This window comes from Pseudorca crassidens, chromosome 4 (assembly GCF_039906515.1).
Source record: "Pseudorca crassidens isolate mPseCra1 chromosome 4, mPseCra1.hap1, whole genome shotgun sequence".
Classification (NCBI taxonomy): domain Eukaryota; kingdom Metazoa; phylum Chordata; class Mammalia; order Artiodactyla; family Delphinidae; genus Pseudorca; species Pseudorca crassidens.
In genome coordinates this window covers 133,580,692-133,596,608 of record NC_090299.1, presented here as the reverse complement: position 1 = coordinate 133,596,608, position 15,917 = coordinate 133,580,692, and the positions used below count along the sequence as shown (strand labels likewise).

Sequence of the window (15,917 nt, the reverse complement as noted above, 5' to 3'; positions counted from 1 at the left end):
CCAGATACTCTCACTCCCTTACTTCATTCTGAACACTGGTCAAATGTCACCTTAACACGGAGACTCCCCTGTCTACACTGTATGTAGAAACTCTCCCTCCCTTCCCTAATACCCCTTTAGTACCACTTGACATACTAAATATTTGCATTTATTTAATGTATGACTCCCTCTTAGAACACTGCCTGGTGCATCAACGGCCAATTAACAGATACTTGGATTAATGAATGTACTGTTTGAGGTTGGATTTTTTTAAAAAGTCATGTGCATAAGTTACTTTTTCAAGAAAAAACCAGCTAAGGAATAAATGTTCCATGTACTATTAGATGTTTATCATTACAGGACAAAGTCTAAACTTCTTTACGCAACGTACAGGGCTCTCCGTATCTGCCACGTAGTAGCCATGGGCAAGTCATTCAACGTAAATTCTGTTTCCTCATCCATAAAGTGGGACTGTTACTAATTACTTCACAGAATTAAGATTAAATGCAGGTGAAAGCACTTTTGTTACCTTGGCGGTATGAAAGCTACGTAAAGCACATCGCTTCTCCCGTGCTTGGAATCTAGGAGTAGTACACCGTTTCAGCTTGCGCAAAAGACCTGAAATTTAAGGCGAGAAAAATCTACGGAGCCGCTCTGCCGAAGACCGATCTTTGGCGCGGGCCGTGCCTCAAGGTAGTGGTTGCCAGGGAAACCGTCGGGCGTCCCTAGAATCCGAGCACGCGCGGCGGGGCAGCCCAGCTCGACATCCTTTCAGAGATAGCGATTGGTGGAGCTCGGGCCAATCGGCGAGGGCGGCGGGGCGGGGCCGGGCAGTGTGCCGGGGAAGGCGTTCCCGCCGCTTCGCTCCCCGACTTCCGGGTCGCGGTGCTTGCAGGGAGCGTACCGCGAGTAGCGTCGTTTCCGTTGCCGGCAGTTTGCAGTCGGGGAAACCGAGGCAGCTCCAGCTCCTCCTAGTTCTTCCCGTTCCCGTGAGGTGGCTGCTGTTTCTTTTCCTCTCGCCCGGTGCAGCTTGGGTGCGGCTGCGCTGAAGGCGCGCGAGCCCCGCGGTGTCCTACGGAAAGTCCCGCGGGGCTACCGGGCCGGCGGGGCTTTGTGCGAGCGGTTCCCTCCCACTCGCGGGCAGGGCGCGAGCTGGGCTCGGCCAGGCTCCGGGAGGGGGGCTCGGCGGCGCAGCGGCTCCCAGAGGGCTGGGGAGCTCAGGCGCCGTGAGGCAGGCGTTCCCTCTGCTTTGCAGTTAGGCTTCTTTTGTCCTGATGAGCGCGGACCAGATGGATTCATTTTAAAATCACAGTTGAGCCAGTCTCTGTGCACTGATTCTGCACTAATCTGCGGGGATCTCGAATTTGACAGTCCCTCGGGAGATGATCTATCTGTGGGAATGTTTAAGGCAGGAAAGAGATGAGCATTTTTGTTTTTAAGTAACTCCTCCTGACTTTCATTTCCCCGACCCCGCTTCATTTAGGAGCCGAAGATTTTTCTTACGGCATAAAGATTCAGTTTTATCGAGGGTGTAGTCTATTACCCTTCTTAGTATTTCTGCCGTTCACCTGTTGAATGGAAAATCAACAATTAGCCAGGGTGTGATCTATTCCGTGTTCAGTTTGTGTACTTCATTTGTAAGCCGTATGTAGTGTTTTTATTTGCTGCCATCACCTGACTGTGGGACAGCTGTAACTGGGATTATCCACAGGGGTTAAGAAGACTTATTCTTTATACAAACAATTCTGATATATGGTATATTTGATTTAATTGTTGCTTTAGGTGGGGTCCTTTTGTTGTTGAACTGTTGAGCCCTGTTCTCAAAGAATAAGAAATTAAATAGTGAACTGAGAGCTTGAATCTAAGTAAGTAGTTTGATTTTTACAGTTAATTGTTTAAAATGATAAATTAACCATTTGGCCAGCATCATTTAATTAATCTAAATGGTATATATTACACCTGGCATTGTTTTCTTAGATGCCCAAACACTACTACAAAATAGACACAATGGAACAACATTATATCTATTAATATAATTTGGGATTTGATGAGTTGAATACACTAATTTTTTCTCTTTTTCTAAATCCAATTTAAGGTCGTTAAACCTGTCATATATTTCCTTCTCCAGGAAAAAATGTTTATTTCTTTGTGGGAGTTCTTCTATGGGCACTTCTTTCGATTTTGGATGAAATGGCTCTTACGACAGATGACTGGAAAATGTGAATTGCAGCGAATTTTTGATACCTATGTAGGTGCACAAAGGACACACAGGATAGGTAATGTTTTTCGAAAAAGGATAATTAAAAACGAATAAAAATTTAACTCTGAATGAATATTTTTCTCAGTACTGATAGTGACAATAGCGCTTGTGTATCACGATCAAGTCACTTAATCTCAGTTTCATGATCTTTGAAATCTCACTTTGAATCCTTCCAGCGCTAAAACTGATTCTATAGAAAAAGAAACTATTATTTAGTTATGCATCTGTGCAAAGAATTACCTTCTCTGGTTCCTGAAATTCATCAGTTTTACCTTAGATTATGGTTGCAGCCTACTTTCTAGAGAAAAATCTCTATACTTCTATAAGCCCTTTGAAATTTTCACTTCAGTGAAGGAGATCCATTTTTATATTCAGCATCCTTCAATCTTTTAATCTCTTATGCAGTTCATGAAAGAATAATAACAGGTATCTGGTGATCCCTAGGAAAGATTAGTAGACTAAAAATCTGCACTGTTCCATACTGTAGCCAGTAGCCACATGTGGCTATTGGACACTTGAAATATGATTAGTCTGAATTAAATGTGCAGAACTAGAAAATATACTCTGGATTTCAAAGGCTTTATATGAATGTAAAGGTATCTCATTAATAATTGTTTATATTCATTGTATGTTGAAATGATAATATTTTGGATCTATTGGGTTAAAATATATTAACATTACTTTTATCTGTTTCTTTTACTCTAATATGGCTACTAGAAAACGTTAAGGTACATATGTGGTTCACATTTGGGCTTGCATTATATTTCTGTTGAACAGTGCTGCTCTAGTACCTTCTAAAATTGATCAGCTTTCAATACTTACTTGAAAATATGGCTTTAAATTAGAACACAGATGAGTGAGAAATATCATCGAGGTCATTTCTCTTTGGCCAGAGTGAGGCAGACCAGGGATGGGCTGCCGTTCATGTTCACTGTGTCAGATGGAAAATCGTGACTTAAGCCTCTTTTGTGTTGAACAAGTGTGCTTCAACTAAGAAATCCACCCCTGTAAGATTTGAGGAGTGCGTGTTGGTAGCCAAGATAACAGGGGAAGAATGGCAGAGTAAGGAGAGAGTGAGCCTCAGGGCTGCTAGATGATTGAAGTTTAATTACCTCCCTAGATTTTTCACAACTTTGTAGCTGACTTAAATTATTGCCTGCTCTTTTGATTTGCCCTTTTGACTGCTCTGAGAAGAGCAAAGTACCTCTTGATAAGAACTCTTAGTAGTATTGATTGGTTTTTTATATTATGGCGGAAGAACACTTTAAGACTTTATTTTGCAGCAAGGACATTTTTCTTGAATTTTTCAAATTGCTGAGAAAAGGAGACTGTTTACTATTTGCCAGAAAAATTTGTAAACAGACCAGTAAAAAATGTTCTTGTGATTCTTGAAGCAGAAGGCAAGAACGAAAAAGCTGTTTTGCTTTTTGTCTGGTTAGAGAATGGTTGTCCAGATAATCTAAAGTCTTCCTTTTTGCCCCTTTGTTGTATGTTTTGTTTGCTAGCTCTTCAAATATAAACGCTTACTTCATAAGGCTAACACATGAAAAGGTAGGATAGAGCACTCTCACTGTATTCTTAAGATGAGTTTCTGGAACCCAGGCTATTCTGAGGTAGCCGTGGATGAATTTGCAGCAGTTAGTAGACACTTGCGGGCCCCCACAGAAACAGATGATTCTGGGGAAATTAGGTTGGTCTTACCTCTTTGGCTCTGGTATGTGTGTTGGGTTGAGAATTTTAGAATCATACTGTAAGGATAAAATTTTTTAATGTTTGCTATGTTATTCATGTAGAAATTATATCTTCTGGAACTATTAAAGTAATTTATTACTGGCTTGATATTTATACTATTTGTTTGTGGAGTAATTCACAAACAGCATTTAAGTAATAATATTCTTTTTTTTTTTTTCATTTCAGAAAATTCCTTGACATACTCCAAGAATAAGGTAGGATCATATCAAGGTGATTATTCTAGACAACTTAACTTGGAGATACTTTTTCTTTAAAAGAATGTCTCAATTTTAGAGTGAATTATTTTTAATGTCCTACTAGAAGAGTCTTTGCTGTAAAGAGTATTGAGTGAAATTTTCCCATCTTAGAAGAAATATTCTATTTTTTTAAACCTTTTTTTTCTGTGTGTGTATGTGTTTGTGTGCACTACTCATGCACAAAGAAGGTATTTGAATAATTTTTTCTGTTCTGAGGTTTTGCTTTATTTTACCTCAAAACTTCTTAGCTTTTGGGAAAGCAGGGTCTTAGGGGGAAAACTTTCTAATAGACTGTGTCCTTAAGATAGGTTTGGATAGTTATAGAAAATCCTGGGTCATGTACCTTTTGATCCAAAATAAGTCATACCTCATAATGTTTATTAGTCAGTTGCTGCTGTGTAACAAACTTATAAAATCTCAGGGCATAGGTTTATTATATAAATGCATTATAAATAAATGCATTATTTATTTCTTGCTCATGTGTCTGTGGGCCAACTGGGGAAGCTCTTCTTCAAGCTGGTGCCAAGTTCAGGTCTGTTGCAGTTGTCTCATTGTGGGACCTAGGTTGAAAAGGTACCTGGGAAATATTCTTCTCACAGTTGATCGTTGAACGTCCAGCCACAGAGGCATATTTTAAGTTTTCTTGTGTCATGTCCATTAATATCCCTAAAGTAAGTTACATGGCCAAGCCCAAGTCAAGGGGTGGAAAAATACATTATGCCCACCATGAGGCCATGTTAAGCATGTGGGTATATAATTCAATTACACAGGAGTGAAAAACAGGGACCAATAATTCAGTCCACCACATGCTTCCCTATAGTGTTTCGCAATATTTTTTCTCTATATATAGATTATTTGGTGTGGCAAAGTTAGAGTATGGAACATGTAGACCATTGTTTGAAATCCCATGGTAGATCACAGCCAGCATTAAACAACAACAACAAAAGGAATGGAATAGAAAATAATTAGAAAACAGCAGTCGTAGTAAGGTTAAATATGGTTTCATGAAAATTTAATTTTAGTTATCTGTGTGTGCATCTATCTCTGTTTTAGATATCCGTATATATGTTTGTATTTGGTCATGATGTACAATGTGGATCGAGAATATAGGGTCAAAAATTGTTGATTTGCTACTGTCTAGTGATATTAATATGAGTTACTGATTCATGCTGGAAAGAAAATGGACACTGCTGAATATTACAAGCATATCTGTTAAGTTTTGGAGAGTGACCTATAAAATAGGTGCTTTACTGATTTAGTTAGTCTTTTATTTATGAGTGGTCAATTTGGGAATAACTCATATATGTGAATGAATACCGGGGAGGGGAGAAGAGTCTAGAGTCCTACCCCTTTGTTTAGAATCCTATAAAGTGATTAATATTCTTTTTTTTAAAATGAGACTGTAGGGATCTAGAAAGTTAACAAGTTGCTCATTCTAAAAATTTGTTTATACCTATCCACCCGTATAGTTCCACTAATTGAAACTTCGGATGCAATTTCACAAAGTAACAATATCATAAATTGTAGATGAAACTCTGGAGGGTTTCTGGAACTGGGAACTCACTTTCACATCTGTCTGTGTAACCATCATTACCAAAATTGATTGTAATGACATTTTTGGTCGTAAAATTTACTTATGGGATTTTATATGTGGTAAAATTACCCCAAACTTAAGTAGGACTGCACACAAGATGATACTTTTTAAGAACTCTAGTGCCTTGGTCAAATCCTTGAGCGAAGATTTGAATGATTGCCGTATGTTCAATATTCCACCAGGGTCTTTGGTATATAAAAAAAAAAAAGACTGAAATCTAATGTAATTAAAATCAGGCATTTAGAGACGGAAGAGGTAAATGTGGGCTGAAGTGTTTGGAGGCTTTAAGGTAGTGGTTACAAGTTAAAGAAAATAAAATGTTCATTATCTTTTATCTCATTTACTGGCAATTAAAGTTCACTTGAAAAGTAAACATTAAAATTGTATTCTTGGGCTTCCCTGGTGGCGCAGTGGTTGAGAGTCCGCCTGCCGATGCAGGGGAGGTGGGTTCATGCCCCTGGCTGGGAGGATCCCACATGCCGTGGAGCTGCTGGGCCCGTGAGCCATGGCCGCTGGGCCTGCGCGTCCGGAGCCTGTGCTCCGCAATGGGAGAGGCCACGGCAGTGAGAGGCCCGCGTACAGCAAAAAAAAAAAAAAAAATTGTATTCTTATGAATTTATTATCTAAAAATATAAATTGCTAATTGTGTTTTGGAGGGCATACTAAAAAGGAATAGTCAACAAATGGGTAGTTAAATACTTACGGAATTAAATCACAGGAGCTTTGCTTTCTTGCGGTTTTAAATCTAAGGTAAACTTGTCAATAAGCTAATGGAGGAAGTCTCATCAGTTTAAATATACAATTTATGGTGTGTATTGTGTCTCATTTGTATATTTCATTTACTTTGTAGAGTAAAATTGAATTCTGATTTTGTGATATTTCTATTAACCCGCTCTACTTTTATATTCCTATGAAAAAAATCTGAGTTCAGATTCTGATTGTATCACTTTCTAGTTGTTTGTGCAAGTTACTCATTTTCTCATTGTCAAAGGAGGTATTAATATCTACATGGTTGTTTCAGGATTAGAAATATTATAATGAAAGCAGCCTAAGAGAATACCCAGTACCTGATAGGTATCACTAATATTATTTTAGTGATGATGGGATTAAACCAACATACACTACAAATTTTTAGAAGTTTAAGATATGCATGAAAACCTCTTAGTTATTTAAATACTTAACATTACCAATGATTGCTGTGAATAAAAGTGATTTTAATCTATTAAGGCCAGTTCCCTAAAGCAGTGATAGTGTGGTCCTATTGGGTTGTGAATTGTTCTGTAGTGGAAATTCTTTCCTTGATTGTTAAAAATTGAGTCTCATTTGCTTGTATTTTACATTAGGACCAACCACTTATCAATTATATATTAAGGATTACTAAAACTTTGGGATTTATAAATGAAAATGAAAACCTTTTTAGAACTTGAGGAGTCTATTTCAGTATTCTGCTAAGAGGTCTGGCTGCTATTCAATGTAAGGTAATGTTGCAGAGCTCCACTGTACTTATGCATATATGGGTATTTGAAAAATTTGAAATTTAGGGAAAGAACACTTTGTCAGTCTAGTCATGTTTTTGATTGGCTGTTGTTTGGTTAGAGCTGCTGTCTTAGCTCTTAAATAGTAGTGATAACATTCTAGCTATTGAATGATAAATTAGTTTTATAGCATCAGTTTACTTGTCTGTGCATTGATGGTATAGTAATGCACATTTGCATATTTTTTGGTCTCTAATTTCCCAAAATTAGACTTTAAGTATATAACCACATAAGCATTGTGGTTCAAAAATGAAACATTCACACTCTGTGGTTACACTAACACAAATGTATATATAATTTCCCCAGATTTGCTTGCATGGTGAAACTCACTGTTGATGTTTGTTGGCTATAAATATAATTTGGCTAGTCATATAATTTATAACTTACCATCAAGGTAGGTGTAATAAAAAAAGACTAGATTACTTTTATGTTTATTGAATGTTATTTTGTAATAAAATCATATGCATAAGCATATATTATTTTCTTACAAAATGTATGATAAGTGATTTGTATATGTTGCTTTCTTGTTTATTATCACCTACTTTTTCTTTAGCTCTAAAGTAAACATCATTGGGAAAAGGGTCTTTGTATACTTACGTAGTTTTAGGTTAAAAGAGAAAGTTTTAGAATTGCTGACCTAAGAAATTCTTTAAGTCCTGTATATTCCAGTATTGAATATACCTTCATGAGCTCCATGAGAACTTAGACAATGTTGTGATACATGAGAACTTAGAAAATGTAATGGGTTATATTTCTCCTCCATCCAGCTGTTATTTTGTTTTTGATTAGGAACCAAAGATCTACCAAAAGTTTAGAGAATAAGACAGAGATTGACAGATGGATAAAAAAGCAAGACCCAACTAACTGAATGTTATTTCAAGAAGCATACTCGAAACATAAAGTCACAAACAAATAGAAAGTAAAAGCGTATACCGTGCAAACAATAAGCATAAAAAAGCTTTTGTAGCTTTCTTTTAGAAAATATAAACCTGGAGTGTTACTGGAGACTAAATCTTTTTTTTTTTGGTAATGATAAAACGGCTAATTTATCAAGAAAACATAACAGTATTAAATGTGTATACACTTATTAACAAAGCTGCCAAATACTTGAAGCCAAAATAGACACAGCTAGACGGAGAAATGTATGAACCCACAATTGTAGCTGGAAACTTTACTGCATTCTCTCAATAAATGATAGTACAACAAGAAAAAAAAAATCGGAAGGCTCTATACAATTTGAACAATACGATTAACCATCTTGACCTAATTGACATTTATAGAGTGCTACACTCAACAAATGCAAAATACATATTCCCAAGTACACATGGAACAGTCATATAGATATATCATATACTGGGTCTTTTAAGTCTCAGTAAGTTTCAGAGGGCTGAATGCATACAGAGTATGTTTTCTGTCTCCAACAGCATTAAGTTAGAAATACGAGGACTTCCCTGGTGGTGCAGTGGTTAAGAATCCAACTGCCAATGCAGGGGACACAGGTTCGGTCTCTGGTCTGGGAAGATCTCACATGCCACGGAGCAGCTAAGCCCGTGTGCCACAATTACTGAGCCTGTGCTCTAGAGCCCGCAAGCCACAACTACTGAGCCCACTTGCCACAACTACTGGAGCCCACGTGCCACAACTACTGGAGCCCACGTGCCACAACTACTGGAGCCCACGTGCCTAGAGTCTGTGCTCTACAACAAGAGAAGCCACTGCAATGAGAAGCCCATGCACCACAACGAAGAGTAGCCCCCACTTGCCGCAACTAGAGAAAGCCCGCGCGCAGCAACGAAGACCCAAAGCAGCCAAAAAAATAAATTAATAAAATAAATTAATTTTAAAAAAAAAGAAATAAGTATAACATCTAGAAAATCCCCAAATATCTGGAAATTAAGAATCTGAGTAACCCATGGATCACAGAAGTACTCACAAGGGAAATTTAGAAAGAGAATTGAAGTGAATGGTAATGAAAACACAACATATCAGAATTTGTGGAGTACACCCAAAGCAGTTTTTAAAGGCCTGAAATCAGTGAGCTATGCTTATACCTTAAGAAACTAGAAGAGAGAAAATTAAACCCAAAATAAATAAAAGAAAGGATATAATGAAAATAAGAAACAATTAACAAAATAGTAAACAGATAAAAATAGGAAATACCACCAAGCTCAAAAGTTGATTTTTTGAAAAAATTAGTAATATTAATAGCCCTCTAGGAACACTGATCAAGAAAGAGAGAAAGCCCAAATTGCCCATATCAGGAATGGTAGAGGGGGCATCACCACAGCCCGTAGTCACTAAAGTATAAGGAGATGCTATGGACAACTTGATGCCAGTGAAGTCTATAGCTTAGATGAAAGAGACAAAGTGCTTGAAAAACACAGTTTAGCAAAACTAACACAAAGAAATAAAACAATTGAAATAGCCATATACCTAATAAATGGAATCTGTAATTTAAACATTTTGCACAAAAAAAATCTTCCAATATTAGCTTCACTAGTGAACTCTTACCAAAAGTTTAAGAAGAAAAAATGATACTGCTATTACATAAGCTCCTAGAAAGTCAAGTAGAAAGAAACACATTTTATGAGGCCAGTATAATCCTGATATTAAAACCAGACAAGGACACTGTATAAATGAAAATTACAAACCAATATCCTTCCTGAATATAGATACAAAAATTCTTCATTAGCAAATTGATCCCAGTAATATATAAAAAGAATATGTCATGACTACATTTTCAAAATCAATGAATGTAACTTACCACATTAACAAAGTAAATTAGAAAAAGAAGATCATTTGAGTAGATACTGTAAAACTGTTTTGGCAGAGCTCAATACCCATTCATGGTCAGAAACACTCAACTAACTAGGAGTAAAAGGAACTTCCTCCTCCTATTAAAGGCCATCTATGAAAACCCTGCAGCTAGCATGATAGGTATACAACACTGAATTATTGAATGCTCTCCACACTCAGTTGGGAACAAGGCAAGGATGTTTACTCTCCTTTTGTTCGGCATTGTGCTAAAGGTCCTAGGCAGTGTAGTAAGGGAAGGAAAAGAAATCTAAGACATAATGATTGAAAAGAAACTGTCTTTATTAACAGATGACATAGTTTGTGAGTATAGAAAATCCTAAGAAATCTATAAAATTAACCAGCATTATTGATAAATGAATTTAGCAATGTCGTAGGACACAGTATGTCCCCGTATGTTAAGAGCAAACTTTTGGAAAACAGAAAAAGAACAGTTCCACTTACAGTAGCATCCAGAAACGTAAAATACTCAGGGGATAAATATAACGAAAGCTATGCAACACGTCCGCATTACGACTCCTTTTCCTGAGAAAACTTAAAATGGAAAGATATACTGTGTTCATCAATTGGAAGAGTCAGTATTCTTAAGATGCTGATCCCCAAACCGACCTATGGATTCAATGCAATTCCAATCAGAATCCCAGCAAGCATTTTTTTTTTTTTTTTTTTTGCGGTATGTGGGCCTCTCACTGTTGTGGCCTCTTCCGTTGCGGAGCACAGGCTCCAGACGCGCAGGCTCAGCGGCCATGGCTCACGGGCCCAGCAGCTCCGCGGCATGTGGGATCCTCCCGGACCGGGGCACGAACCCATGTCCCCTGCATCGGCAGGCGGACTCGCAACCACTGCGCCACCAGGGAAGCCCTCAGCAAGCTATTTGTGAAGGGAGTGGCAAGTTCATTTAAAGTTTATACAGAATTTTAAGGAAACTAGTATAGCCCAGATAATCTTCTAAAAGAACCAAGTTAGAAGATTTATACTGACTTAAAGACTTTCTAGGCAAATAGATAAATATAACAGATGAGAGAACAGAAATAGACCATACATAATTTTTTAACAAGGATGCTAAAGCAATTCAATGAGGACAGGAAAGTATTGGAAAACCAATAAATAGTGCTGGAACAACTGGATATCCAAATTGGGGGAGGGGAGGCTCCTATCTCCCTCTACATGTGAAAATTAATTTGATATGGACTTTAGAGCTATGTTTAAACCAAAACGTTAAGGCTTCTCAAAGAAAGCATAGGAGAGGGCTTCCCTGGTGGCGCAGTGGTTGAGAGTCCGCCTGCCGATGCAGGGGACACGGGTTCGTGCTCCGGTCTGGGAAGATCTCACATGCCGCGGAGCGGCTGGGCCCGTGAGCCATGGCCGCTGAGCCTGCGCTTCCGGAGCCTGTGCTCCGCACGGGGAGAGGCCACAACAGTGAGAGGCCCGCGTACCGGAAAAAAAAAAAAAAAAAGAAAGCATAGGAGAATATACATCTTCTACCATGGGTTAAGCAAAAATGTCTTTTAGAGAGGACACAGCGTTACCATTTAAATAAAAAATAGAAAAATTAGACTGCATCAAAATAAAAACTACTTATCAGAGACACCTTTAAGAAATGAATTGGCAAGACAGAATATTTGCAGCACATATATCTGATTAGGGACTTATATCTCGTAAAGAACTTTTAGAACTCAGTAATAAAAAGACAACACAATTTTTAAAAGGACAAGAGCCTCGAATAGTCACTTCACAAAGATAAAAAATATTATTCATAGTAGTCTAAAATTGGAAGCAATGGAAATACCCATCACCGGGAGAATAAGTAAGCAAATTGAGGTGTATTCATACAATGGAATACTACTCAACAATTGGAAGGAACAAATTACTGACGAAAGCAAGAATGTGGATGAATTCTAGAAACGTTACTGAGCAAAAGAAGGCAGACAGAAGAGTACATACTTTATGATTCCATTTATATGCACACCACAAAGTTATGGTGATAGAAAGCAGAACAGTGGGTGCTTGTTGGGGGAGGGATTGATTGGGAAGGGGCATGAGGGAACTTTCTGCAGTGATGGAAATGTTCTATATTTTGATAGGGATGTGGATTATTTGGGTATATGCATTTGTCAAAACTGGTCAAACTGAATATGTAACATCCACTCCTTTCATTGTATTTAAATTAACCTCAATTTAAAGAAAAGTAATGGAATAGCTGTACATGACTTTTACTGAAACAGTTGCCTTTCTTAAGGTTTTCATCTGTCAAATATCTCCGTTCGATAATTATATGTCTGTTATCTCTTCTATACAGGATATGAAAAAATGAGTTAGATACAGTCTCTGTCCTCAGAGAATTTTCCACTTAATATATAAAAATAACTATACTATAGAAAGTGATAAGAGTCTTAGAAAGGTTACAGGTACATTATTATGCGGATTCCAAGAGAGGAGAGGTTACTTCCGCTTGAATAGAATCAGGGAAGGCTTCCTGGATCTGGTATGTGAGCTAGCTTAGCAATGGGAAGAATTGATATGTCTAGAGACTGGGAAAAAGGATCATTCCAGAAGAAAGGCCCAGGATATGCAGAAGCATAACTCCAAGTATGATTAGATTATTTTGTCTGGAGTATAAGGAATATCAGATGGAATTTTGATAGTAGCTTAAAGAGGGATAAGAGTTAAAGTAACCTTCTAAGGGTAAAGAAGGCCTGAACTTGCTTATTTCTTGAGAGGAAGGATCCAGTGGACATTTATAAGACATATTATTTAAGAAATCTGTTTTATATGCATAGAAAAAAGACTGGAAGGATATCTGCTAATCTGTTACCAGTGGCTATCTCTGGTGGTAGGATTGACAAGATTATTTGACTTTTCTTCTTTTTGCTCTTCTGCATTTAAAATTTAAACTTTTTTCCTTCTGCATTAAAATTTTGTACATATATTTTTATTATGTAATTTTAGAATTTTATAAAAAGTATTTGCTTCATAAGCATACTATGGTGGGAGCTTATTTGCTAAGAACTCATTGGCTTAGAACCTCTTGATTCTCAGTTAAGGAAGACGTCATCTAATACATCATGCTGCTTTTCTTCTATTTTATGTATGTATGATTTTAGCCCTACTGAAAATTTGAAACAAATTCGGTTTCATTTGGTTTTGCATCTTAATACACGCATTATGAAGCTGACTAAATACCTCAAAACATACTGTTCTTTTTCAGCAATAGGGGATTTTTCTCATTCAGCTTTGTTTCACACAAATAGGTCTTACAGAAAGCGACACTTGTTGTTCAGAGTGAAGTGGACAGATGTGTAGTAGACATAATGAAGGAAAAGAATATTAACCCCGAGAAGGATGCCAGGTATGTGTTTTTACGGTGTTCTCATTTATCGTATGCTTACATCCTGTGAGGCTGCAGATCTCACACAGTTGTGAAACGTTAGAGCTGAAGGGTTTGTGGAGATCATCTAATTCAACCCTTTCACTTCACTAGATGAGGAAGTGAGGTCCAGAGAGGTGAGTGATGGAAGCAGGACTAAAACCTATATCTCTGGGTTCCCAGTCCAGTACTATTGCCAGTTTATCATCTGCCTTCTCTAAGGTAACTTACCATTACTTTCCCAAATTTAAATAATGACTCCTGTGTCCTTCTTGTCCTTCAAAATTCAGTTCTTCTGTCCTCCTCCAGGAAGGTCCTCTATCATACATTTAACCCATTGTACTGTAGTCATTGATTTGCTCTTGTTCTTCCCCAAATAAATTCTGAGTTCCATAAGAGGACTTGACTTATTACATTTCTGTGTTCCCAGCACAAGTATATTGAGATAGTAAATATTTAGCAAGCTTTTCTTCATTTGATATTTTCTTTGTAAATATTGAGGAAGGAGTAATTTATTTGGGCTGAAGCAGGGGAGGGTACAGGAGAGAACTGTGACGATAAGTCCACAGAAGAGGTAACGTTTGAGCTGGACCTTGTTGAATGGGTAGGGGAGGACATTCCGTGCAGAGGAAGGTGCCAACAAGACACAGAGTCCTTGAGTATCTGGGAATGACAGGGAGTCCTCTGTAGCCGGAGCGTTGAGGCGCAGAGCAGAGGTTGGAGAAGTGAGTGGAGTGTAAGATCAGAGATATATTCCAAGGAGACTCGCATGCCACACCGAGAGATTTAGATATTGTCCTCTGATTTTTTTTTTTTTTTAAGCAAACAAGCTACATTATCAGATATGTATTTTAGGAAGATGAAGGGTAAACTTGAAGAAGTGGGAGGCTGGTAGAAGGAATAAAGACAGAACAGTCAGAAAACTGAGTCATTCAGGCAAGAGATGATGAAGCCATAAATATACCAGGGTAAATGGATATATATGATGAGGGCTTTGAGGGACATTTCAGAGGTAGAAAGGATAAGGGCTCAGGGACCTTTTGATGTATTGTTGATGGAGAGGAAGGTCAGAACTTGGAGCGTTCTAGCTTGGGGAACTAGTGCTTAGTGATTCCACTAATGGATTTAGAGTTGAGAAAGAGCATGCTTCTTCAGGGAGGATGAGCTGTTGTGTTTGGAAGCACGGGGAGAACCTGTCACGGCATTGTGTGTTGCTGTATCCTTGGAAAATTAGGTCTGCTGGTAGTGTCTCACAATGAAGATTGGGGAACACATGAGATTGCCCAGAGAAAACATGGAAAGAAGTGAACGAATCAAGGATTTACAAAGTTTGCAGTTTTGGAAGTTTGCCTTTCCTACCTGTCTTGCCCTCTTTGTAGGCCCTGTTCTGTCACATCTTGCATGATACTTTGTACAATGTTTTGTGTTTACAGAGGCTCTCGATGCTTCTTGTATTAAACCAAAAGCTAGGGAATGCTTTCTAAATAGACATATGAACCACAAGCTATGGAAGGCGTTACTTTATTGTGATAAAAAATTTTTTTTATAATAATAACTTTTCAAAATAAAAAGTTTTTTTTTAAAATAATAACTTTTATCATTTTCAGTTTTAAAATCTGTATGAAGGCATGCTTACTACAGATATCTGGTTATAAACAGCTCTATTTGGATGTAGAAAGTGTGAGAAAAAAACCATATGATTCTGATAACCTGCAACATGAAAAGCTGCTTCTCAAGGTAAGTTTTGGTGTTCTGTATTTGGAGTTACACTGGAAAATAAATCAGGCTTGAGCCAGTAAGGCCTGTGTGGAGAATCTGGAGGCTTACACAGCCATCTGATTTCTTTGCCTCTCAGAGAATTTTATTATATTGGTGAAAGATTTTTAGTTAACTATTTTTATAATTTCCTGATAGGCATCAATGAAATAGATTCAAATTTTATTTTAATGCTTTTAATTCTGAAATAAATTATAAACTTATAAAGGGAGATCTTTTCAACTGAGAAGTATGAGTCCACAAGCTTCACATTTTTCCCCCTACTTTTTATATAAATCCTCACATAAATTAGGCATTTTTTCAACTTACTCTTGAATTATGAACATAGATGTCCCTTTTCAGATTATTATGTCAGATCTTTTGGGATTTATGAAATGTGCCAAATATTGCCACAATAGATTTAAAAATTAGGAGAGTAAAGAAATTTACTTAGGACTTTCCTATTTCTTATTTCTGAAGTAAAAATGCATGAGGCCAGTGAGATGCTGAAATTCCAGAATATCAGGCCTGGAGTAAGCTTTCCAGATCATCCGATCTAGTACCTTTATTGTAGGGATGAGGTTAGTTCTAAGGCCTAGAGGAGATGAAGTCATTTGCTTTAGAA

The 15,917-nt window shown here is 37.6% G+C and overlaps 1 protein-coding gene across 2 annotated transcripts in view; it reads left to right on the top strand.

The window, feature by feature from the left end:
* The first annotated feature begins 829 nt into the window (after window positions 1-829).
* ELMOD2 (ELMO domain containing 2) overlaps window positions 830-15,917 on the top strand; it is a 29,119-nt gene continuing 14,031 nt past the window's right edge. Inside the window, exons 1-6 of one of the 2 annotated variants that reach the window (XM_067736809.1) lie at window positions 830-973; window positions 1,762-1,844; window positions 2,108-2,255; window positions 4,157-4,185; window positions 13,422-13,519; window positions 15,145-15,274. In XM_067736809.1, the coding sequence (XP_067592910.1) occupies window positions 2,114-2,255; window positions 4,157-4,185; window positions 13,422-13,519; window positions 15,145-15,274 (399 nt within the window). In that variant the 5' untranslated portion in view covers window positions 830-973; window positions 1,762-1,844; window positions 2,108-2,113. The remainder of the gene's footprint in view (window positions 974-1,761; window positions 1,845-2,107; window positions 2,256-4,156; window positions 4,186-13,421; window positions 13,520-15,144; window positions 15,275-15,917) is intronic. The other variant, XM_067736810.1, reaches the window with a different exon arrangement.